The 25,985-nt window shown below is 48.4% G+C and overlaps 1 protein-coding gene across 1 annotated transcript in view; it reads left to right on the top strand.

The window, feature by feature from the left end:
* Positions 1 to 903: 903 nt before the first annotated feature.
* The window catches only part of MARCHF4 (membrane associated ring-CH-type finger 4), an 86,310-nt gene continuing 61,228 nt past the window's right edge, over positions 904 to 25,985 (top strand). The window contains exon 1 of the mRNA XM_090283503.1: positions 904 to 3,068. Coding sequence (XP_090139629.1) covers positions 2,547 to 3,068 — 522 coding nt within the window. The 5' untranslated portion in view covers positions 904 to 2,546. The remainder of the gene's footprint in view (positions 3,069 to 25,985) is intronic.

Genomic DNA, 25,985 nt, shown 5'->3' with positions numbered 1-25,985 from the left:
AATGGACTCTGGTTTAGATGTAGAAGTCTGTGTATGTGTGTCGAGGGGGCAAGTGATAGTGTACAGTAAGAAGTAATTCTACGACCGTACTATCCACTGATACTTTTTAGCTGGGGGTGGTGGTGGTGGTGGAATACACGTTAATACCTGCATTGCTCCCCTCCACCCCACTTGCCTTTCTCCCTCTTCCTCCATTTCGTTCCCTCCTCCCTTTCTTTCTAAATCCCTCCCTCTCCTCCTTTCTTCCCCTCCCCTCGGTCCCTCCCCACCCCCTCCCCTCGCTCCGTTCTTCTCTCCTCTGGCTCCCTTTCTCTTGAGCTTCTTTCCGTCTCACGCCCTTTCCCTCTATCCCTCGGCGGCGCGTCTGCGTCAGGCCCCCACCTGCCTGACGCGCGGGGTCTGGGTGGGAGCTGTCCACTCGCCTGGGGTGCTGAATGCAGCGGCGGCGGCCTCGGCGGCCGCGGCGCCCAGCACAGCGGAGATAGCTGGGAGCACTCCTCGCCCCAAGAACATTGTTTCCAGTCCTCGGACGGTCAACTCAGAGCCCACGCCACCTGCCTTCCAGCACCACCCCTTTGGGAACGGAGCCAAGGGGGCAGCAGCCGCGGCGGCGGGTGCTGAGCAACGGCGGAAGACGAGACAACACCTGGCAGCAGCCTGGAACCCGATTTGCTTCCTCTCGCCTTTTATAAGAGAGATATTTATACACGGCTTTGGGGAGCCGCGAGGACCAAGCCGGAGCCGAACGCCGGCTGCATCCCACCTCGGCCACGGCGCCTCGCTTCCCGCTCCCCACCGTCGGCTGGCCCTGCGCGCAGCCCTTACCTCGCTGCATCTGCGAGAGGAGGGAGCAGCAGCAAGCCCAGCCCGCCGGAGGCAGTGGAGAGGAGGGAGTGGCGGCGTGGGAGGGGGCCGCCCTCGGCGGGGGTAGGGGGGCAGAGCTGCCGTGCAGGCCCGGCAGCCGCCCTCCTTCGCCCCCACCCCTCCAGAAGCACTCTTTCCTGATTATTTGAGAACCGAATTCTTCTTCTCCCACGAGTACCATTCCATTTTTTATTACCCCCTTTCTCACTTCCCAGCCGCCCCTATCCCCGCGCCTGCCTCGCCTCTGGGTGCATGGCCGCGCTGCCCCGGCGCGGGGGCTCAGGGCCGGCCCCCCGGGAAGGAGAAGGAGGAGGAGGAGGATCATGAAGCCTGAAGTCCCGGCCGCGCCGGACGGCGAGCAGCAGCCCGAGGACGAGCCAGAGCAGCCCCCGCCCCGGAGACGCCCGGACGCCGACCAGCAGTCGCCGCCGCCTCCTCCGCAGCAGCACCGCCGGCCGCGGGCAGACCCGGAGCCAGACGACGAGGGCGACAACCGCCCGGCGGAGGAACAGGAGGAAGAGATCGCGAGGCCACTCACCCGCCCTGACCTGCCCTTCTTCAGGCCCTTGGCTCTCGCCGGAAGGGACCTTTGATGGAGCCAAGGAGAGGGGGCCTTGGATTTACGGACTGCCGCAGGGGTGGGCTGGGGGGCTGAGATCATGTAACTACTCCTTCCTTCTGTCCCTTCCTACACGCCCCTCTTCTCCATCCCTTTTCTCTGCTCCACTGCCTCCTGCCCCCCCGTACACACCCTTCTTCTAGACGGGATCTGTATGCTCAGGAAGAAGGCGTTCTGCAAGGGTTAAAAGATCTTTTCTTTTTTCTGCTTTCCTCTCCCAGTCTCTTCCTTCCCGGCCTCTGGTCTCCTAATTGGCCTCCCTCTTTCTGTGCAGCCCTCTGGCTGCCAAGGCCAAGCACAAGCCCCTTGCTGGAGCTCACCTGCAATCCCTCCCCTGCCTTCAACTGCTCTCTTAAAGCAACGCTGGTGCTTCTGGGGTTAATTGCCCCAGTTTTCTGCCCAGGAGAGTTAAAACTTGTCCCAACCTCCTCTCTTCTCTTTCCCACCTTACCACCCCCTCCACACCCACACACCCACAACCCAATCTCTTGCTACCTGAGGAAAAACAATCTTCTCTCTCTCCCACATGCCAGTCCTCAATTCTTCACTGAGCTAGTTTGCCCTAATCCCAGCTCAATCCACTCTAGATTTTATTTATAATCATCCCCATCTTTTTATATACAAGAAAAAAGATTTCCCACTGCCCAGGAATTTGAGAACAACCTAATAATCCTCTCCTGGGGGCCTTTCTAACAATTAGACCTTTTTCTCAAGGCCCTAATTGTCCTTTCTCAACATTTTTATCCCCCTGCTCCCACCAGTGCCCTCAGGTCAACGGCAGAGAGGAGGCAAGCTGAGCAAAGCCTAAATTTGGGGTGAGGCGGGGTTGGAGGGCAAGAACTTTTCTTTTGTTGGACTTCAAAGGTAAAGTTCAGAATCAGTGACTTGCAGTCATCAGTCCAGGGGGTTATTTATTTGCTACGTGGAGTGGGTAAAAGAGGAGCCAGTGAGAAAGCAGACTCCCGCATAGCAAAGATACATTGTGGACCCTCCAGAACCATCCTATCGTCTGCAAAGACTCCAGCTGCCCCTCCCGGATTCTCTGCCTCCTTCCACTGGGCACATGCTGATGCCCCTGAGCGGGCTGCTCTGCTGGTGGTGCTGCTGCTACTGCTGTGCCTGGTACCGCTGTGGACTGTGCACCCCGGCTCCCCAGATGTTTCGCCACCAGGGTCTCCTCAAGTGCCGCTGCCGCATGCTCTTCAATGACCTGAAGGTTTTTCTACTGCGGCGCCCCCCTCCAGCGCCCCTGCCCATGCACGGCGACCCCCAGCCCCCCGGTTTGACGGCCAACAACAACACCCTTCCGGCTCTGGGTGCCGGGGGATGGGTAGGCTGGAGGGGCCCTCGAGAAGGCGTGGGCAGGGAGACCCCTCCTCTGCCACCTCCCCCATCTTTGCCACCTTCTTCTGTGGAAGATGACTGGGGTGGCCCAGCCACAGAGCCACCTGCCTCGCTGCTCAGCAGTGCCTCCTCAGATGACTTCTGTAAGGGGAAGGCTGAGGATCGCTACTCACTGGGCAGCAGCCTGGACAGTGGCATGAGGACCCCGCTGTGCCGCATCTGCTTCCAGGGTCCGGAACAGGTGAGACTACCTTTCCCTCTTCCTGCTTCCTTGTGATGAATCTCCAGGTCTTGCAGATTGCTGCTTGCCTACTTGCCCTGGGGAACCATTGTGTCATGTCTAATGTGAGGACTAGAAGTTTTAAGGACTCCTCCATGATGTTTCTTCTGGTTAAGTTTTCCCAAAAGGTGTCTGGTTCCTGGTGGAGCCTGTTTGGTAGCTCAGTTGTATTTCAGTTTTTGCATTTTCTTCCCAATGCTAGTGTCTTCAGTTTCATGCAAAAATTCCTTAAGTGTCCTCAGAATAGAAGATCCAGAAGTCAGAAGCAATGAAATGAGGGAACTTGGTGGTCTATCCACACCTGTTGTGAAGCTATCCTTTTATCTGATGTGTTGCCAGTGACATTTTCCCCAGCCTATCTTCAGTCCCAGATTCAAACTTCTTCCCTCCATGAAAGTGTGCAGAGATCTTGTCCTCTTTCCCTGTTCTATTAGACTGAAACCCAACAAGCCTGTGTCTGATCTTTCATTTTGAGACTACCTCCTCCCATAAGGATAGTTAGTGTATTCTCAACAGTGTGTTTTAGTCACTGCAGAGGAAATGGAGAGGGATTCTAGAGCCAAGAAGGCTACAGTTTGCTAAGATGCTTCTTGGTAGATTCAAGTTTTCCCTAAGGTGAAAGCAGGTAGGTAAGTGGGGTGAGAGCGAGTTTAAGGGAACTAGAGAAACTAGTAGGAAATCTTGTCATATCTATTCTCCTTCTCAGGCCTGAAGCACATCAACTTCGATTGTCCCCTCAACTCTTCCCTTCCAAGATGGGGGATGGCAAGTACCTCATGGACCAGAGTCTTCCCAAGGCTGAGGGTTTTCACTACCCCACTCATTCAGGTTTTCACACATACTTACCCTACCCCCTTTGAGCTCCACTTCCAGTCTAGTGTCTGCAGTGCTGGATAGTATGTGCACATTCTTCTAGAGTCATATCGTGGCAACATTTTCCACAGAATCCCAGATCTGGAAATCTGATCCAGTTCGTCATGCTGGAGAAAGAATATTCATTGCACCCTGGGCTGGATTATGTGGTCACATCAGCCGCTTCTTCAATGACTTCCCAAAAGTGGGGGGAAGACTTTCAGGTGTTCCCTAAACAAATGCAATGCGTCCGAATGCCATGCTGCTGTTCCCAAGTTGTCCTCATTCTTGCTGAGGGCTTGCTCTGTGGGAGGCAGGCCTAGCTGACATTTTCATTCATTTTTTCTTTGCTCTGAATGGAGGATAATGATGATCATCCCTAATTTGTAAGGTCATTCAGGGACAGATGATGACTGGGGCCACCGCCTGGGCACTATGAGGGGGAAGGTGATGTAGATCTCAGGGTGATTAGATATCTCTGAGACGTTGAGAGCTGGATTCCTCCTCCTTGTGGTGAAGATTGTCTAAAGCCCAAAATGAAGCACTGCGCTGAGTTGAGGGGTCCTGTTTGGGGAGCAGGTCCAGGATCCCTGCTCAGTGTCCTTCTTTCAGCCCTTCTCTTCACTTCCAGGGCTGGGCCTCTAGCAGAGACACAAGGCAGAGTGGCTTGGCTGAGAACAGGAGGGATGCCTCACTTTGGGGTACATCTGGTCAAGATCTTGCCCCAATCAGAAGCCTCATCTGTTCCAAAAGAAGGAATTATTTAGCTTTTTAGCTCTTTAAGCTATTTCTTTCTTCTTCCATATGGGCTTGCTCATATCTGTATGTCACAAGGGCTGCTGGGAGTATGGCTTCTGGGAAGAGTACCCTTGCCCATAGAAAACGGCAGGACTTAGAGCCTGTTTTGAATGGCATTTCACCTGCTGTGTGAACTTCAAATCACTTTATGCCTCTGAGCTCCTTTTCCAACTTCTGTGATTTGAAGATACCTTTTTCTGTTTCCCCTCCTTTCCTTATACATTGGGAAGATCCAGGAGATAATGAGCATGAAAAAGCCTTGAAAGGGATTAATATATAATAGCATGTATTGTGATCATGAAAAAGCAGTGTTTTGTTGAGAAAAGAAAAAGAATGAGATCGTAAGAATATTGTGAAACACCCTCACATGCTATAGGGTTGGGTCAGAGACTAGGAGCTTTTCTTTCTTGTTTATTATTTTTATAATGTGTCATAAAGAAACCATTGACTAAAAAAGCTAACACCAAGAAAGAAATGGGCTCTGTTATTATGTGGGAGAAATAGGATATCATGTTGGCATTAAGACTGGATCAAATCCAGTATTTCCTGCATATGATTATTATATTTGGGGGGTTGGCTTTATCTGTCCAGGAGCCAGGAGATTAAAATGAGACTGTGTTAAAGAAGTGTTAAGAGTAATGTGGCCTAGATGTGGGGAACACATTTTCCCATTCTTGTTCATTTTTTCCATAGTGTGTCAATGAAGAGGGGAGACAAAGGGGAAAGAGATGGGAAAAACTTTCTCAAGAAGGAAGAGAGGGAGAGAGAGAGAGAGGGTGTGGGGAGGGAAGCTGGTATTTCAGTATCTTAGTTTCTGTTCAAGGAGGGAGCTGTCCAGCAATTGTCCACAAGTGGGCCTGAAACGAGAGCAGAGTGTCTGTCATCTCAGGGCTGAATGTCTTGGTCTCTTCCCTGCCCAAACAAAAGAACTGAACAGTTCCTCAGTCACTTAACACTACTCCAAGGGCTAAAAGACTGCCAAAAACGAAGATGTGGTTTCTTCCTGCTAGGGACTTATAATGTACGTGGCGAGGAGCAACCCAAGGATCCAGCTAGTACCACATGTTTTTAAAGGGCTTTGCGTCATTCATTCATACATGCATTTAATACCTATGGACTGGGTATCTATAGGGAGCCAGATGCTGTGCCGGGCACTGAGTATCCAGGAGCAAAGAAAACAGATGAGATCTCTGCTCTCCGGACTCCACCTGTCTAGAGGAGATGCAGACATTGACAAATAAACTACTAGATAAAGCAAGTGATCTTGGATGGTGTTGAGTGCCTTGATGAAAGTAAAACAGGAAAATGAGTTAGAAAAGAATAAAAGGGAGGGCTTGAGAAGATGCGGTTATGTTACTACCCCATGAGACAGACCCCCTGAATCATAGGTCTGGGGAAGAGCATTCCAGGTGGAGGAACAGCAGGAGCAAAAGCCTCAGTGTGAACAAGCTGAGCATGTTTGAGAAACAGAAGAGAGGACAGGAGGAGGGAGAGGAACAGGTGTGAACAAATGCTTTGAGCGACAACTTGGCTTCATACTGGAAAGCTGATCAGGTACCCACTTTCCTCCTTTCAGCCATTCATTCAGGTGGGACAGTGGTCAAGGCCCATGAGTGTGTGAGACAAGAGCCCTTCACTCTCCATTTCTAGTTCGCTTTGAGAGGCAGTGAACCTTGGTGGCTAAATCGAGGTCTCTAAAGCCAGGTGGCCCCAGTTTGAGGTCTGAACACATGGCATAACCTCTCTGTGACTCAGGGTCCTCATCTGTAAAACTGGGATAATGATGATAGTCCCCAATTGATAAGGTCATTCTGAGCATCAGATGAGTCAACATGGTTAAAGCAGTGCTATCAGTGTATTGTTGTTGTTTGTTGTCATCTCAGAAGCAAGAGGCTGCTCCTCTTGCCTCGTTTAAAAGGAAGAATGTGGCCTGGCTCCCAGTCTGGCCGGAGGACGGCGGCGATGGTGGTCTGGCTGTGTTAGGAGGTTGTTTCTTGTGTGCTCACAATGCTGTCAGTGCTGCAGTGTTTCTGCAATCAAAAGTCTTTACCAAGTGCCCACCTATGCCTGCTGTCCTGCTGAATAGGGTCTAAAGACACAGGGCTGATGTGGCCCTGCCCTCTGGGAGTTTGACCGTCCCACCCAGACATCACAGAGGCTAACAGAGATCAAGAATACACAGACAGCCGTGGCTGCTGTGGCTCAGTGGATTGAGTGCTGGCCTGTAGATCAAAGGGTTGCTGGTTTGATTCCCAGTCAGGGCACATGCCTGGGTTGCGGGCCAGGTCCCCAGCTGGGGACACACACAAGGCAATCACACATTGATATTTCTCTCCCTCTTTCTCCCTCCCTTACCCTCTCTCTAAAAATAAATAAAATATTAAACAAACAAACAAACACATTCAGTCGCAGATGAATTACAGTAATATTGGGTACAAGAAAGGGATGCATGTTTAAAAGGAGCTAGTGTGGAGGGTGCCTATTCAGAAAGGTGGGTGGGAGAATTTGCTACGCTTTCTCTCAGACAAGGTTTCTTCTCTGTGGCTGCTGAAGACCAAGTGAAATGAAATAGACTTAGGCTGAGGTTAGGAAGCCAGAAGCAGAAGAGATGTGAGACAGAAGGGAGCCTTGACAAAGAGGTGGGACCACCGCCTAGGCTGGGCCAGCTGTGGAGCACCTGGAGGGTGTACAAAGATAAAATCCACATGGCAGTTGTGGTGGCGGGGCACCTGTTGTGAACCTAATGGAAAACAGGAAATGAGTCTGGAAGAGATTAATAGACCTTGTCTACCTCTCTTATCCTTCCTGGGGTCTGCTTCCCTAGAGCTCTATGTTCAGAAGGGGCAAGAGTAGTGTGGAATATTTTATTTTTTGAAAGTTTTTATTTGTATATTCTTAAAGAGAGGGGAAAGCATGGAGAGAAACATCAGTGTGAGAGAGAAACATCAACCTGTTGCCTCTCTTAAGTGCCCCAGCAGGGGACCAGCCCACAACCCAGGCGTGTGCCCTGGCCCAGAATCGAACCTACGGCCTTTTTCTCTGTGGGACGATGCCCAACCAACTGAACCTCACTGGTCAGGGCTAGTGTGGAATTTTTAGTCAGTGTTTTGGGTTCTTGGGGGAGTAAGAGAAGGGCTCTGCAGAGCTTAAGCAAACCTGGAGACCCCAAGATTCAATTAAAACCCTGGGAATGGAGATTAGGTATAGAGTATTTTAGAAGAGAGCCAAAAGGGTGTAATTTTCTTAGCACCATGGTCCAACTTTACATTTCTTTGCACAATTATTTAATTAATATCTGTCTCTACAAAGAACAGACCCATCCCTAACATCCATGGAACCTCAGGCAAGAGTATAGAGGATCACATGGCATAGGCCAAGATATTTGGAAGTACTAAGTTCAGCAAACAAACTGTTCAACGTAATGCATTTTATCCTTCTATCCTGACAAATGTACCCACAAAACATCCTGAAAGACAGGTTTGAATTTAGAACTGTTCGATTTCTCTTAATTTTGTGCCAGCCAAGTAGGGATATCTGGCCCTTGGAGTACAGGCCGCTCTGATTCCGTTTCCGCTGCTGGCTCCATCCTGCACCATGATGAGCCTCAGGCAGTGCATGTGGACCTTCCAGCTGGCTCGAGCAAGCTCCATCCCTGCTGCCCCTTGTCCTGCTCCCATTTGACCTGAAGGAAAGAACCCTGAGGGTTCTGGGAGCAAACTCATGACCCAGTAGGCAGAAATTCCAGATGGTGTGTCTCCTTGACCCTGCAGTCTCCTCGCCGTAAGGACGGGGTGCAGCTGAAGAAGGCACAGAGTGAGATCCTCTACAGCAAGGGACCCTCTTGCCTGGGTCTAAGGGAGCCACTGCAGAGGAGCTGTGGCTTATGTATTTACTCATCATTGGGTCACCAGCTCCCAGTCCGCTGCTTTGCACCTGCTTCATACTCTAACGTATTTGCTGAATGAATGAGCCTCTAGAGCAGGGGTCCCCAACCTCTGTGCCACAGACTGGTACTGGTCTGGGCCTGCTGGGAACTGGACCACACAGAAGGAGGTGAGCTTGAATGCAATGCACTTGAGTCATCCAGAAACCATCCTCCTCCCTCCCCTCCACCTGTCTGTGGAAAAGTTGTCTTTCAGGAAACCAGTCCTTGGTGCCAAAAAAGTTGGGGACCACTACCTAGAGCTCTTCCAGTGGGCAGCTCCACAGGAAAGGGAACTGGGGAGAAGAGAGTACAAGGGAGAAAAGTACTCCCTTGGTATCAAGTGCTGGACATGTGCTATGCAGCAGAGGGGGCATATCTGTTCTGTGGGATCTCCAAAGGCAGGGCCTTGGCCAGTGATAAAATCTCGAGAAAATACAACTTGGGTTTTAATATTAAAAAGCACTTTCTACCAAAGCTATCCCGAGATAGTATAGGCTGCTTTAGAGGGGGCTCAGATGAGTGACTGCGCCTAGTGACCCTCAAGATCCTTTCTGAGCTTGAGAGTTGAAGGTCATTATAATGACATTGCTTGGGGGGGGGGGGGCTGGAGAAAACGTTAACCCAAGCAGAAAGAGATGAGCCTGCACCCCTTTCCAATTCAAGGGGTCACCTTATCTTTGGGTATCTAGTCCCAGTGTCTTCAGCAAAGATCGCAAAGAATAGCCTCTATCCTGTGTTCACAGAAATCCCAAGTTGTTGGCTATCACGTGATTGTGGCAATCATGAATTTATACCATGTGTCTACCACAGTAAGAGAGCAAGCATTTCATGAACAATAGGCAACAGATACCATCATGGACCTAAGGATGCAGAACCAATCCCAGAAAAAGGGAAGCCCAGTTACCCAACCCCCAGAGTCATGAGTGGGCTATTTTCATTTTCACACCTGGGCTTTTCCATGATAGTTTTTCAGTGCCTACTTCAGCCAGTCTTGGCCCTGTTTAATCTGGAAGCTCCAAGGACCCTTTTCTCACTCAGGAGTCTCATCCGTGCTCTAATTCTTTTTTGGGAGGTGACGTAAAGATGTTCAAGCCCCACCCTCGAGTCCCTGGCTATTTCCCAGGTTTAGCTTTCTGTTATGCACACAATGCACATGCAAACACACAGATGAAACATTGTTTGCATTGGCCTCACTTCCACAGACTGAACTAGGGATTGGAGTCGGGGAGACAGCTGGTGTCTTGACAGTTGTGGAGTGATTCTCACCTCAGTTGTCCACAGATCCTCTAACAGTGTGCATCTCAGGATAATCCTTCTTCACTTGCCAGCCTGCATCTCCTTGTGGAGGGCTGGCTCATTTACTGGGTGTGGCTTCTAGCTGAGTCCCCCATACAGAGTGACTTAATAAAGCTGGTAGGACAGGCGTGAAATATGCATCTTCAAAAGAGCCTGGGAGAAGACAGGAGAGATATTGGAAATCTCAATCTCCACGCTGCCCCCCTCTGCGTCCCGCCCCCTGCCAACCCTTCTTTCTTTTCCAGCTGGTATGTTAAAGAAGCCCAGTTGTGGCCTATGAGTTGGGGGAGGGAGAATAGGTTTGAGGTGGGGAATATACTAGAAGGAATGTGGGAATGAGCGAGCAGCTTCTTGTTTGCTGGGAAGGAAGCCAAGTTGGAAGTGAGCCCGGATGGAAAGAAGCTGGCCAGTGAATACTGTGTGGCTGGGGCTGCAAACCATCCCCCTCCAAGATGTATCACGTGCAAGAGAGTCTACATGTGCAACTCTGTTTAGTATGTATGTGACACCACCCTCTGCATATGTGAAAAGTAAAGTTGGGGTGCGCTTGGGACTGACTGCCTCATGACAAAATAAGCAAAATGGAATAAGTTACCATTTGAGTTTCAGGTAGGTACAAACTGTCAGAAAAAAGAGAGGTCTGCAGATCTGGCCTCTGTCCTACTCTGTGATCCAAGCCCACAAGGGGGACACATGGGCTCCAGACTGGGACCCAGCTCATCACCCCCATGAGGATTTCTCCAGGACTCATGCTCAGAGGCGTTGAGGAGGACAGATCCTCATGCAAAGGTTACTTTGGATGTGGTTGAAGAAAATCAACATCAGTTTACCAAAAGAAGCCTCTTGGAGCTACCCTAGCAGCTAGCATAGGACTCTGCATGCAGTAGGAGCTGAGCATTTGTTGATCCTTTCCCCTCCATCCTGGCACATGTTCATTCCAGACTGATAGTGCTATATTTGGCCCCCAGGGCACACATGGTTGAAGGTACACTTGTGTGTGTGCACCTGTGTGTGGATAAATTAAAGCGCTGGGCAAAGGGAATACGGATAATCATTGAGACCCTTTCTACTCTGCCCAGCCTTGTTTTCTGATTCTATAACTAGAAGTAGTGGTGATTCTTGTCCTAGTAGTCACAGTGATCATTATCCTGACTAGAGACCACTTGGCCGAGAGCAGAGCTTTGCTCATTCTATTGCAGGATGATGGGAAGAACAGGGGCTTTGCAGTCAGAAACGCATGGATTAAAATCCCAGTTTGGGCCCTTCCCAGCTGGTGATCTCGGGCAACTTATTTAAACTCCTTGGTCCTAGATTTCCTTGTTTACAAAACAGGAATAAAATTCTGAGCTTGCACACTTGTTGTAAGGCACAGACACACTCTATGAAAGTCCAAGGCACACAGCAGCTGTTCATTAATGGGAATGATGTTTATCCCATTCTCTCAGTGGGGCTCAGAGGCCTGGAGTGCGGCCCCTAGATCCCACCGTTACCTTTCCTACTCCCCTCTTTTACTAAAGCATTAAAAAATCAGACACTGTAAGGAAGGCTGTGCTTTGAGCACAGTAAATCCCCAGCCGTTTTTGTGCTTGACATGAGAGAATCACATTTAGATCCACTATCTCTGTTCAGTAGACTTTTGCCTCTGCACTGAGGACTCAGCCAAACCTCTGTCCTCTCTTGCCTGGGTCCTTCATTCCCAACATAGTCGTCTTTGTCCATCTCCATCGCCACCATGTTCCTGACAGATCTTTATTAAGCGGCACTCTCTTCTTGGCAGGAATCGTGCAGAAAGACACTTTCCTGGGCTCTGAGTCCCGAGAGGGCAGGAGAAGACTTTGTACCCGGAGAAACAGTAAAAGAAGTGGCAGAAAAAAACAAGTTGCTCATGATGTGACAGCAAGATGTTTGTATTCAGGGCCATCCCAAGACCAGTGTTCCTGGAAGCCTGGGATGGGATGGATACTCCTGACAGACATGATGTCAAATAACGTTGATTCTCAAGTGAGAACATTGTTCTTTTCAGTTTGCTCTCATGCCTTATGATTATGTCCAGGATAGAAATCCATCTCATTGGAGTGATAATATGTTTTTAACACCTTTATAACACTTGTCAATCTCTTTTGTAAACAAAGAGAGAAGGCGTCAGGCTCAGAGCCTTTGCATGCTCAGTAATATCTAGCCAGAATCTGTTGCTCTTGTGTTGTCTGTACTTGTGTGTGTTTATTCTTTTTTTAAAATTATTTTTTAAAAGCAGTTTTAGGTTCAAAGTGAAACTGAGCTGAAAGTACAGAGTTCCCACTCCTGCGCCCTACTTCTCCCACCCACTCCCCAAACATCAACATCCTGCTTCAGAGTGGTGCATTTCTTACAATGGATGAACCAACATTGACACATTATTACCCAAAGACCATAGTTTACCTTGGGGTTCACTCTTGGTGCTGTATATTCTAAGGGTTTTGACAAATGCATAATGGTTTGGATCTACCATTATGTCATATCATACAGAGTAGATTCACTGCCTCAAACATCCACCCATTCATCCGTCTCCTCTGACCTGGAACTCTTGGCAGTGTAGCCTGGCCTTTTCCAGGCTGCCATGTAATTGGAATCATGCAATACGTAGCCTTTTCAGATTGGCTTCTTTCACTTAGGAATATGCATTTACAGTTCCTCCATGTCTTTTCATGGCTTGATAGCACATTTCTTTTTAGCTCTGAATAATATTTTATGATATAGATGTACCACAACTTGTCTATTTTTTCTTTTTAAATGATTCTAGTTTTTTTAAATTTATGGTAGTGGCAAAAACTCTCCTTTATAAATAAATTTATTGAAATAAAAATATGAGCCACTTAGAGAAAAAGTGTTAAGTATAAAGAAAATAATAGTAACTAGATGGCACATGAATACATTGAAAAGTGGAAGCGGCTGAAGTTTGGATAACACCTGGGATGCACATTTTACAAGAACAGTTCTGAAATATTTGTGGGACACCAGGAAGGGCTTCAGGAAGAGGAAAAATGCAGAGTCTCAGTCCTAGGGTTGGGCCCCAGAATCTGCATTTACAATTCAGTTTGATAATTCCGAAGTAGGTGACCACTTTAGAAACACTGTAGATGAGGTGGCAGGCAGCTAAATGGGGAGAAGAAATGCCTCCACCAGACCTGAGGTTCCCAGACATACAAAGAACAGGAGTGTGGGCACCGGAGTTGGGGGTGGGGGGGAAGGGCACAGACCATGTGACTAGGAAGGAGGTGACATGTGTCCCTCAGCACAGAGGTAGGAAGGAATGCCTCTTTCATCTCTCTGTCCCTGCCCCAGGGATTGGAGAGCTACAAGTTTCAGGTGGGATAGCCACAAGATGGAAAAATCTAACCCACTCGGGACTGTATGTGCCATGGGAGAGATACAAACTTTACTTGTGTTAGACCCTGAGAACTGTGGGTTTGTCAGTTACCCTGCTCATGTTAATTTCCCTGGTTAATAAAACCATCAGTTCCCACTCCTGAATTATGCTCAGAGTGTATTCTTGAGCAGAGTCAAATCAGAGTCCTCCCTGGGGAAGCCGCAGAGTCCCGGAGTCCCAGAGCAGGACCACAGATGCTGTACAGCTCGCTCCCTCATAGCTCACTGAGAACCACAATGAAGTCCTTCAGCTCTGGAATGACATCACTGTTACCTAAAACTCATTGGCTGGATCTAAAACATAACTCTACCTAAGAGCAATAGGGCTGAGGAAGGTCATCCTCTTGGGTACCTGGACAGAGAGCAATCCAGGCATGAGTGAGCTCCACAAGTCTCTCTCCCTCAACAGTGTTAGTACCTCCCTCTTAGAGTCGTTGTGAGAGTTAAATGAGATAATACACTGCCTGACCCACAGGAAACACTCCATAAATAGTTTTGTTACTATTTCCTCATTTATAAAAGGAGGAGGTAGTACTCAGGAATGTCCAGCTCCTTTCGGTTCTGCTGTCTTCTTTTATGCCACATCAGGTGGAGGAGCCATACCTGGGGCTGGTATAAGTCTCACTCCTCCCTCTACTGACAGAATAAGTCTCCCTGGAAGAATGGACTCAGAACTGGGCCTGAAAGATGGATCAGGGTAAGAATTTGGAAAATAGGAAATGAAGACTGTTCCAGGCATAGAAACAATGGAAGCAAAGAATCAGAAATGCTTTTGGAGAATATAAGCACAGTGGATAAGAACATAGGCTTTTGTAGCTAAGCAGAACTGCTTTCAAATACCAGTGTTGCTGTGCAGATGTATGTTGTTGAACAAGTCACTTACAGACTCAGAATCCTCATTTCCTCCACTCTAGAGTGGGCATGATAGCAGTAGTGTCTGTCTCAGAGGTTGTCGTAAGACTCAAATGATATAATAATGCATGTAAAAATCTTGGCATCGTGTGGAATACAAACATACCATAAATTCACAGTTGATGTTGTTATCTGACCTCACCAGCTTTCTATTGTCTTCTCACTTTTTTTGAGCATTTCTGCCTCAGTGTGTGTATCACTGTGGGCTAGCCTCGGGAGGAGCTGCCAAGATATCACAGGAGTAGATAAAACTAAATATACCCAAGCACTGCTGACAGCCTAAACACAAATTCTCTCACAGCTCTGCATACTATTTTTCAATTGCATATGGAAGCCACTGTGATGAACAGAATCAAAAACATCCTTTTGCCCTGACTGATGTGGCTCAATTGATTGGGTGTTGTACTGCAAGGTAAAAGGTCGCCGGTTCGATTCCCGGTCAGGGAACACGTCTAGGTTGCAGGCCAGGTCCCCAGTTGGGGGCGTGTGAGAGGTAACTGATCAATGTTCCTCTTGCACATCACTGCTTCGCTCCCTCTCTATCTCCCTCCCTTCCCTTCTGTCTAAAAATAAATAAATAAAATCTTTAAAAAAATTTTAAAAAGCATTCTTCACTTCGGTGTAATGTCTTATCAATAAGTATTGTATTCTCAATCAACACATACTTGTGTGTAATCAAGGACTGCTGGGACTTGGACCTAACCTCTCTGTCCAGCCTACAGCCTCATTGCCCTGACTTCTCATCAGATGCTGCAGCCAATCAATCCCCATTGCCTCCCATTCCCCACATACATCCCGTCACCCTCTGCATTTTGATTTCCATTTAAAGACTTTCTTCCTCCCAGGACATCCTTCCCACCGTTCTTCACCAGCCCAAACCCTAACCTCCTCCAAGCCCCTACCTCACATGTCACCTTCGCATCGGACGACCTATCTCATCCTGGTTGGGCTTCCACAGCACTTATTCACCCCTGGCTGCCTTCCCTGCTACCGCCATTGACCCCATTTTCTTCTCTCCCATAGACACGAGCTCAATGGATCGTGTTCCACGTGTCCAGTCCACTTTCATAGTACCCACCATGCCTGGCAGTTGTAGGGTGTAATTATGAAATCAGATTTTGTTAGGTATTTGAATACTATCATGAATCCACTAAAAAAGAGAAAAAAAAGCATTTTTTCCCTTCTAATGAACATTTCCCTCTTTCGGCTAAGGTGGGTACTATGGATGGAATGGTTCCCCCCCAAATTCCATATGTTGAAGCCCTAACTCTCAATATGATGGTAATTTGGAGATAGGGCTTTGGGAAGCTAGTCAGGTTTCCATGAGGTCTAGAGGGTGGAGCCCTCATGATGGGATTTGCATTTTTGTAAGAAGAGACACCAGAGAGCTTGCTGGGTCTGTCTCTGCCATGTGAGGACACAGTAAGAGGGTGGCTACTTGCAAACCAGGAAGAGTTCTCACCAGAACCCAGCCACGCTGGCACCCTGATCTTGGCCTTGTAGCTGCCGGGAGCCACCCAATATGGCAGCCAAAGAGACTAATGCAGTGGGGAGGGCAGATCTATGAAACTTCTGTTTTTAACCATCTCAGTGGCTGACACATCAAGCACCCCCCCCTCTGGCCAAGTCATTTATTCAATACACTGAGCACCCACATACAGTGAGTCCATTACCAGTCCTGGCATGGGGAATCTGTCAGTGACCAGTCAGGGTCCCTGCCTTCAAGGAACTTACCTTCTCGATGCTCAGAAACCTGAAGACAGCAGACAGGACAGAATTGAGGGACATCCTGCAAACAACCGATCAATAGTCTTTGGGAGTGTCAAGGTCGTGAAATAGAAGGAAGACTGAAGGACTGTTGCAGTCTGCAGGAGACCAGGGAGAAATAATAACAAAAATGCAATGTGGCTCCTGTAACAACAACCACAACAAAAGGAAGTTAGTGGGAAAACCACCAAAGTTTGAATGAGATCTTTTGTTTGGTTATGGTATTGCAGCATAATTTCCTGGTTCTGACAGTTGTCTGCTGAATATGTATGATGTTAACATTGGAAGAGACTCAATGAGGGATATATGGAAACTACTATTTTTGTAACTTTTCTGTAAGCCTAGAAGTAGTTGAAAATAAGTTAAAAAGAAGAAACCTGGACATAATCCTAAATTCCCCTTTTTCTTTCCCTTCACCCTTTCTCCACCATGGGTGTGTTTCAATCAACATATTCTTTCACTCCTTTTAATTCCTAAATATCTCTCCAATCCACCCATTTCCCTGAAGCTAAACTGCCACCATGTCAATACAAGCTCCCCCCATTTCTCCCCTGGATGACTAAGCCTCTACTTTGACTCCATGTTTTCACTTTTATTTTCTCCATTCTTTTCTCTACAGAATTGTAGAGTGACTCTTCACTCAAATCACGTTACTAAAATTGCTTTCAATTCTTCTGTGGGTTGCTTCTTTCAGGACCATGCCCAGCTCCTTGCCTTGTATTACAAGGCCATTGATGGGCTAGCCTCCCCCTACCTCTCCAGACTCGATTATTGCCTGCCCTCACCTTTCACCTTCCACTGTATCTTCCTAGAAGTATCGACCTTCTTTCAAGTTCAAAGGAACCATGTTCCCTTTTATCCTAGCCTGCGGAACTCCATTCCCTGTGCTTTGGAAGTTCTCTGCCCCTTCATGTAGACACTTCGTGTCTTACTCCATTAACTTCTCCCATCCTTCAGAAGTCCCTGGCCCCGTGTACGGGTTGGTCACTGCTCCTACAAGTTTCTGTGTGTCCCTACACTCATCCTGGTGATTACAGCACTCACCCCACTGCATTGTCATCGTTCTTGTGTTCCCCTCTAAACTATAATCCCCGAGATGGCAGGTGTCATGTCTACTCAGTGCTGTTGTTTGCCAGCACCTTGCACAGAGGCCAACACACTGAGGACACTCAATGGATTTTTGTTAAATGAAGGAACCAACATCTCTAAGCACTAACTATATGCACAAAAAAACCCCAAAACACTGTAGCTCCTAATTATATGTGTTTATTGGGGGGGGTGGTTTTTGAGTGCTAAAGAAGCAGAAGATCTTATTTTGATGGCATGTATGTGTACCTGTATGGAGGGGGGAAGGGTAAAATCAATTTTAAGTGTTACTTAACATAGGGTTGCCAATTATTCCAGTTTGCTGGGGGGCTGACAAATTTTCCAAGATGTAGGACGTCCAGTGCTAAAACTGGGACAGTCCCAGACAAACTAGGACAGTTGGTCACCCCACAAGAATGCTCCAACTAGCTATACTGTAGACTGCTAAACACAGGACAACAGCCCCCGATACTCAGCGTCTGCTTGCTGTAAGTTGGGAAGCACTTGTTCATTGATTGGCTGACAGGTGCCTGTTTGCACACTCTAGGAGAAAGAAGCCATTAGCTGTTTGCCAGGTGTGATCTCTGAGATCTTACACAGGGTAGAAGGGAGGGCTTAAGATGTTAGATTTCTAGCATGGAGTTTTTCAGACTTTGATGTGCATACGAACCCCCCTGGAGTCCTTGTTGAACTGCAGGGTCTGGAACGGAGCCTGAGGTTCTGATTTATACAGGCACCCAGATTAATGTTGGTGCTTCTGGTCCATAGATTACACTGAGCAGCAAGGAGCTTAGTAGTTCCCATCCTTAGATGGCATATTAGAATTATCTGGGGGCCTTCTACAGTTGCCCAGCCACAAACCCAGACCAATTAAGTCACTCTCTAGGGGTGGAACCAGGCATTAGTATTTTCAACTCTCCCTGTGCAATTCCAATGTGCAGACAGGTTGTTAATTCCAGTGAAGGGAAGGAGAGAAAACTACCCCTTGATTATAAGGACTGATTGATTGGCCCAGATGGGCCAGGCTGTGCTTTCAAGAAATTCATTGGAAGTAGATTCAGAAATCTAAACGAAGGAGCTTATTTTGGAGTGCCTACAGGCAAGATTCTTTTTTAAAAAATCAGGACGTAATGGTTTGTGTTCTTTAGCTATTTAGTAAGGAATCAACAACATCTCTTGACCCCTCGGGGCGATGGAGAAAAGGGAGCCACTACTCTGGAAGTATCTGACAGAGGAGAGCAGGAGTCTTCGAAACCAGCAAATCACAGGTTTCACAGACCAGATCATCTAGACTGGTCCTCCTCCAACTATTGAGAATGTTTCTTATTTCCTTGCTTATTGATGCTTCCTAGCAGCTGTTCCAAACATTTCCCATTCTCATCAAGGGTCAGCCTCATTCTTAGCACGTGACCTTGCCTCCTACTTTACTGAGGAAATTGGGGTCAGCAATTCACATCCCATCATCTGCCCCCTTCTGCCTGTCATTATGCCCTCTTTACTTCTGCAGATGTCTGTCTTTACCTAGTCTCTCCCTTTCTCTACCATTTGCCTCCTTCCCAAAGTGACTACCCCAGTGCTCTTTGTCCTGACTCACCCTGCATCTTCCATCACCACGGGGACTTCACTCCATCCATTGCCACTCCCCCTCGCCACACTCACACACACTCACACACACTCACACACATCCTTCTCAGACGCCTTTTACGATTTCTTCTTCCCTGGGTCTCTCTCCTCTGCATCCAGGCATGCTCAGATCTTCAACAGCTCTTGAAGGTGTAGTGCTCTGTCTTTCATCTCCCCATGCCCACTCCACCTCCACCAATGACAGAAAATAATCCTTGGGAGGTCCCTGATGGCCTAATTTAAGAACAAATGGCCGTTAGAAGCCTTCCCTTCTTGATTCCTTTGCATACGAGACACTTGACTCTTCCCTGCTTGCATGTACGTTTTCCTCTTTCGGTTCTGTCCTTGTGGATGTCTATGTGCAGTGAATGCAAAGACTGGCTGCTCAACATCCATTCCACCTGCTTCTGGTGAAGTTCTGTCCAAACTTTGGGCCATTCCCCATTCGGAGGTCATGAAATCGATTGTATGATGGCGCTTCAACCAGCAATCTCTTTCTCCACCCTCTGCCCCAGCATGAAATAGACTAGAATAGAATAGGAAAAAATTTGAGTACATTGTGAAATGTATGTTTTTGCTGCAGACTAGTAAAAAAAAAAAGTTGAGAAACTTCTGTTCTAGTTTGCCTTTCTGTACTGCCAAACTGGGAAGTAAAAACAACACTTCCCATATTTCTGTAACAGTTCTAAAATCACAGTAAGACCATCTTCTGAAAACTGAGTCCTCCTCCCCAACTCCCTGTATTGATAATTTCTCCAGCATTCCCATCCCCCACCTGGGTTTTTTGTAACCTCTCCCTCTCGCTCCACTCCTACCTAAGCAGCCACTAGGTCCCACTCTGAGGATTGTAGCAACCATCGCTCCTTGCATTTCCCCTGGTCTCGTTTGCTGATTTTACTATTCATACACAGAATATCACGGTAGTCTTCTAACTACTCTCCCAATCCCCCAGTCAGCGACAATCCCAAACTGTCATTTATGAGCTATATGACCTCGGGAATGTTGTTTGACATTTCTGACCTTCAATGTCATTACCTGCAGAGTGGAAATAGTATTTTTCTCACAGGCTGTTTTTAGGATTAAAGGATATATAAAGAATATATATCAAGCTAGGTAAAAGATATAGGTATAAAGAGGCTGGCACAATTTAGGAACTCAGATTTAGCTTAGAGCCTCCGGATTCATCAGCTATTCTGCTACCAAACCTTATATGGCTCCTTATTGCCTAAAGAATAAAATATTTCAATTCTGGTCCTCCAACTTGGCCACAGCCTTCCCTTTAAGCCTTCACTTTCCACAAGACCCCATCCTTCTGGACTGTGGTACACCTCGCCGTTCCTTCCCCAGACATACTTATTCTTGTCTCTGCTCTCTTCCTTGGTGGTGCCTTCTGCCTGGTTGGCCCTTCCCTCTTATCATTGTCACTACAATACAGTCCTGACAAAGGGGATCACAAGAGCCCACCGCCCCCCCAGGTGGTAGCCCCACCGGAGACCTATGGAGGCAGACTGACACCTTCAAGGGCAGAGTGTATTGCTGTGGATGGTCCCCAGCATGCACCTCAGAGCCAGTGTAGAGAAAAAAGTGGCCTCTGGACCTTTTCTGCAGGCATGTAGACAATAAAACCTCCGTCTACCCCCCAACTCTCTCTGCAGGTCCCTGACTTCCCCACCATGACCCAAATTTGCTCCAGACTCTAGAATACCTACCCCATTCCTGCTTCTACATAGATCGTACCCCCTTTCTCAGAACTCCATAGCCATCCCAGGCCTGTCCCAGCCACCTCTGCAGATCTGCCGTTAGCCTCAGCCCATCCACCAACAGGGCAGGTGCCAAGTGGAGCATCAGACCATTGTTGGATCCAAAGGGGGCCTTTGAAGGTAGGCAGTCCTTAGTTCAACTGGCCACCCTGTCTGGTACCAGACAGGTGCTCTTCTGGGTTCCTGCACCTGGTTCTTCTTATCTGTCAACTGGAAGAAATAGCCTGAACCTTATGGGTTGTTGTGAGGATTGCTTAGTTTAACCTGGAAAGTCCAGCATAGCTTTTGGTGTCCTAAGGCTAGAGGGCTCAAACTGGGGGCTCTCGCGGGTTGGGAGGGCAAAGATGGGGGCTGGGTATATAATTCATTTTTAATCAAAAGAACAGCCCTGGCCAGTGTGGCTCAGTTGGTTGGAGCATCATCCTGTAACCGAAAGGTTGTGGGTTGGATCCCCAGTCTGGTTGCATATAGGAGGCAACCAACTGATGATTCTCTCTCTCTTCCTCTATCTCTAAAAGCAATGAAAAAAAAAAAAAAAAGTGTCCTTGGGTGAGGATTAAACACACACACACACACACACACACACACACACACGCATGCACTCCAGAACTTCCTGTTGAAAATTGGAAGATCCAGACAGGATCTTTGGACCCCTTCCTCCCAAAAGACAATTATAAGCTGTTGCCACTAATTATGGGCAGTTTGCTAAAGTTCCTCCCCAGCCCTGTAATGTGACCCTCTGTGTGCATGGTTGATACTCAATATTGCTGTAATACTGCAATCGTCTGTCCCGGCAGGTGACCAGCTGCTGTCTGGGGCTCCACCATCCTGGCCGCCCCAGCTTCTCCCTTGGGACACCCCCTCACCAAAAGGCAGTAACAGTAGGGGATTTCTGGGACTCTTCTCAGGGCTACAGGGCAGCTGATTGGTTGGTACCTGTGCAGCTGCAGTTGTTAAATGTCTTGAAAAACATTAATTCCGGGATGCACTGGAGTTTCTGCCTATGTTTATCTCAAGTCCCCAGCATTGAAAGCAGGGCCTGCCACAGAGTAGGTGTCTGTTGACTGACTGACTCTGCTTTTCAAAAATGTTAGTTTCCTCTCCTTCCCCTCACCCTCCCTTTCTTTGGAAGCCGACAGGAAACCGGTCCACCCTGGATCCTGGCTTTTTACTCAGCTCTCCCTCCACCCTTCAGTTCACACCTGATCACTGGGGCGGGGTGGGGTCTGGTAGGGTCCCTGGCCGGGCTCCTCAGCAGCACACAGGCCTCTTCCAGAAGCCTGGGGCAGAAGAATACAGACAGGGCCTCCCGCCTCGTGGGCAGCCAAAATGCAGTCATGCACGAGAGAGACCGTGGGTGTAATCAAAACCGCTTTATTTCTCAGACAATAGAAACAAACAGAACAGCAATCTCAGTCAGGACCTAGAAGGACCAGCAGGGAGCAGGCAGATTGGAGGAGCTGCGAAATGGTATAAATTAATGGAAATGATTCTGCTGGCACTTCTCACTGCCTGCCTGCCTCTTTGGGAGGGTGCTAGCAACTGCTTCCTTGGGCCCTAAGCAGTTGGGGGGCCTGACACCTGAGGAGGGCAAAAACTTGGAGATTTGATAGCAGGAGGGAGAGCTTAGTTCTTTGTGAAGCTGAGTGACTCAGGAGAGAGGGAGTGGGGAGGGGACTGACTACTGTGGAGCCTGGACAGAACCGTGCAGATGGTCAATTTGAGAAACCAGAAGGCCTGCACCTGAGTCCTGGGGTGCTCCTGGCTCAGTGACCTTGGACATGTCACCTCACCTCTCTGGGCCTCCGTTTTCATATCACTGACTAGAAGGGGATAGGGCAGCTTTGGAGTCCACCCCCCCTCCCCCATACTCTTCTGTGCACATCCCCGTCCCCTTCTCCTCTATTGAAATCATTTGGAGTCATATCTTTCTTCCACAGCTGGGAGCTCTTCCCGAGGGCCAAGAATAATTTTCTTTCCCTGTTTTGGCCGTGGTGTCTTTGGAGCTGAGAATGTGCTTGAGTGAAGGACCCAGGGAGAGACAGAAGGGTGGTCAAGACTGGGGCAGGCAGCAGCCAGGGGGGCTGCTTACAAAGGAAGGGCGAGAGGGATCAGTTGCAATCACTGGCTTTGACCCGATCCAGGTGGGGTTCATTACATTCACGTTCACACGGAGAGGCTGCCGGGAAGGCCCCTCTGCCTCTCCCTCCCCCAAAGACACACCATCAGGGTGAAGGCGAGGAGGGCGGCACCTGTCAGTTCCTGGCTGAGGCTGAACTGCTAGCACTTTTAAATAATTTTGGGTTTCATATTCATGTGTCACCCTAGATTAAAACAACGCAGATGGAAAAGCTCTCCCCCACCCCCGCGGCCCCCGCCCTGATCCCCAGCCCCCCCAGTGGCCCCTCATTTCAGCTGTGAAAATGAAGCCTGGCTCCCAGAGCCCAGGCTGTAAAACCCACCTGGCTGCCTCTGGGATGCTCCCGGAGCCGTCGGTCTGAAGAGTGGGCCCCAGGCTCTCGACTTTCCGCTTCTTTGGTGTGGGGCGCGGGGTCTGAGGTGTGGGACGGAGGGATGCGTCCTCTCTCAGGCTGGAAATTGGGTGTCTCCTTGGGCGGGTGCTGGGGGCGGAGTCCGTGAGGCAGTTGCTGCTGTATTTAAGGAGTTGTTAAAGAATCCCCCCCAGCAGGAGCCCAGAGAGAGGGTGGAAATTGCATAACTCTCTCGGGGCCCTGTCGTCCCCTTTAACACCAGCAGAATCCTGGGTGACAATGGGGTCCCCTGGAGGGTCTCCATGGGATCCCTCGTGATGCCAGCTTTGTACTTGAGAGACGCACCTAAAACCCAGCACCCCTTGTCAGTACCTGCCCCACAGGGGTCGGAGGAATGAGCAGGAGGGCAGATGAGGATTTGGAAAGGACCATGAAACTGCCAGACTCTCCGTGTCAATGCCACTTTGGCTCTTGCTGAAGAAAAACACTCCTCAGCTGAGCAGCTAACAGAGAAAAGTGTGTCTTAAAGGAGAAGGGTAGGGGGTGTGTGTGAAAGAATGAATGGATTTTGTGTTTTGACATATTTACTAAGAAACATGGAAACTGCTTAGCACCTGCTAATTAGAATCAGAGCAACCTGAATTCCCCGCCACGTGCAAGTGCCAAGGGAGCAAGAGCTGGGAAGATGGTGGATGTTCTGAAGGGGGTCTGGGCTTTTCCCAATTGAACATGGAGGAGCAGAGAAAGTGGGAAGGTGGAGATGAGGGCCAGAAGCCGGGACTAAAGAGGGCAGGGTCGGGGAACACTGCCCCTTGGTTTCCTGGCATCTTCTCTTCTGTCAGAAGCCAAGCACCTTCTTCTCTCACAGATGCCAGCATGGTGGGGCATCTATATAACTATAGCTCAGGAACGGCCATACCAAAGGTCAAAGGTTCAAGGTCACCCTGGTGGTCCTTCTTTGTGCTTAAGTCTCACCTCTCTCGAGACTCTCTCCCACCTTCCTCCTCTCTGCGGTGAAACCAGGGGACAGCAAAGAGGTTAGGGACACAGGACCTGGACTGAAACTACCTGGGCCCACCCCTTCCTGCCTCCAATTGCTTGCTATATCTTTGGGAAAATTGCTTTCTGTGCTTCAGCTTCTTGTATTGTCCATGGGAGATGAAAATAGCACCTACCTTATGGGTTGTTGTGAGGATTAAACAGATGATCCGTTTAAAGACCTTGACACTTAGCAGGTGCCCAGTGGATGTTTGCTGTCTTTGGAGTCCAAGTGCCATAAGGATCCTAGCTCGGCTGAGGATTGACTGTGTGACTGTATGGCTGAGGGTCTGTTCAGGAAAGCAGAGCCCATGCCCAGTAGTTCACTGGGGAGCTAGTTATGGAGGCATTGGTGGAGCTGTCAGTCCAAACCGGGGATGTTGAGGCAGAACAGAGAAGCCATGTAGTAAAGCAGTACCATCCCTAAGCTGGAGGGACAGCGGGAGGAGGAGGGCTACTGCAGCCTGGGAATCCAGGCTTCCTTGTGGGATCAGGGACCACAGAGGAGGGTTGGAGGTGGGGGTGCGCAGAGGGCTGGAACTAAGGAGGCTCCATGGCTACTGCTGATGTCGGTACCTGAAGCTGGGAGGGGGTGAGGAACCACCCTGGTTTCTCCCTAATTCCACCCTCCAACCTCCCAGTTGGCCGAACTAGCTGGCAATGGAGCCTGAGAGGCACAGTTTCCGGGGGTCAGTGCCCTGCGACATGAAGCAGAACAGGGCAAGGCCAGGAGTGACCCACACAGGGACCTGGGGCACACTCCTTGCACTCTTGAACTTTAGGGTTCTCAACTGCTTAAGAAGAAGTGGGGAGAAGGTGCTGCTTGACTGACTGGTGTGAGGCTGATGTGAGACAAGGTTGTGGTAAGTATTCCATAACTGCCGGCTCATACTGTTCTTCCCTTCAGGATCCAAGTCAGGCCTTGCTTCTCTGCGAAGGCACCACTGACCTCTGGGATCTTAAACTACCTTGTTCATACTCTTAGTCCAGAGAATCACACTGCAGTACCATTGGGATCAAATATCTGTCTCTTCCACTAGAGGACAGGCTCCTAGGAGCGGCTGCCCCCTCTTGCTTTCCTTGCTCTTGAGTGCCTGTCACTCAGTATTATCGGATGAAAGTTCTGTAGGTCCCCATACAGCATATCATTGTTCAATACAATCTCCAAGCAATGCCAGAGTTCACAAGATATGAATTCCTAGAAGCAGTGAGTCACTAACAGAATTTTAGCAGAGATAAAGGAAAGACCAGGGGAGAGAAGGAGAGGTGTGAAGTTCAAAGCAAATGAGAAGTATGAAGGTTTGGAGAGAAGCCTAGGGGCTTGTTCAAGGTCACAGTCATAGCGAGGATTGTTAGATCTCGCAGCTTCTAAGAGAGTGGGTGAATAAAAATGTTTTTTCTTTATTAAAAGAACACATATTCAGTGTGGAAAATTTAGAAAATTCGGGTAAGCAAAAAGAAGAAAATAAAATTGTCCATCATGCCAACCCACCAAATAACCACAGTAAATATTTTGGAGTTTATCCAGTCACTCATGCACATACGGCATTGTTTCTTACTACAGTAGTGTCAGTCTGTTTCATAGCCTATTTTTTTAAATTTAACAGTAATACTTGAGCAACTTCCCAAGACATTAAATACTCTTTTACAACACAAATTAGAAAGCTTTATAACAGTCCATTGTACACATTCACCGATTTATTTAACTAAATCCCCTAACATTTAAATATTTAGCTTGTCTTTAATATTTTACTGTTTGAGGAAATTTTATTATTAAGAAATCTGTGTAGCCTAACCTTTTTGTACATTGTCATTGTTTCTTTAAGGTGATTTCCTAGAAGTAAAATTACTGGTCAAAGAACCTGCACAGCTCACAGCTTTTAACAAGGATTGTGAAATTGCCTGTTTTTTTTTTATTTTTTTA

The sequence above is a fragment of the Furipterus horrens genome, unplaced genomic scaffold (genome assembly GCF_987537825.1).
Source record: "Furipterus horrens unplaced genomic scaffold, mFurHor1.1.pri manual_scaffold_1, whole genome shotgun sequence".
NCBI lineage: Eukaryota > Metazoa > Chordata > Mammalia > Chiroptera > Furipteridae > Furipterus > Furipterus horrens.
The sequence above is the reverse complement of the archived record's forward strand: the minus strand, read 5'-3'. Positions and strand labels throughout refer to the sequence as shown.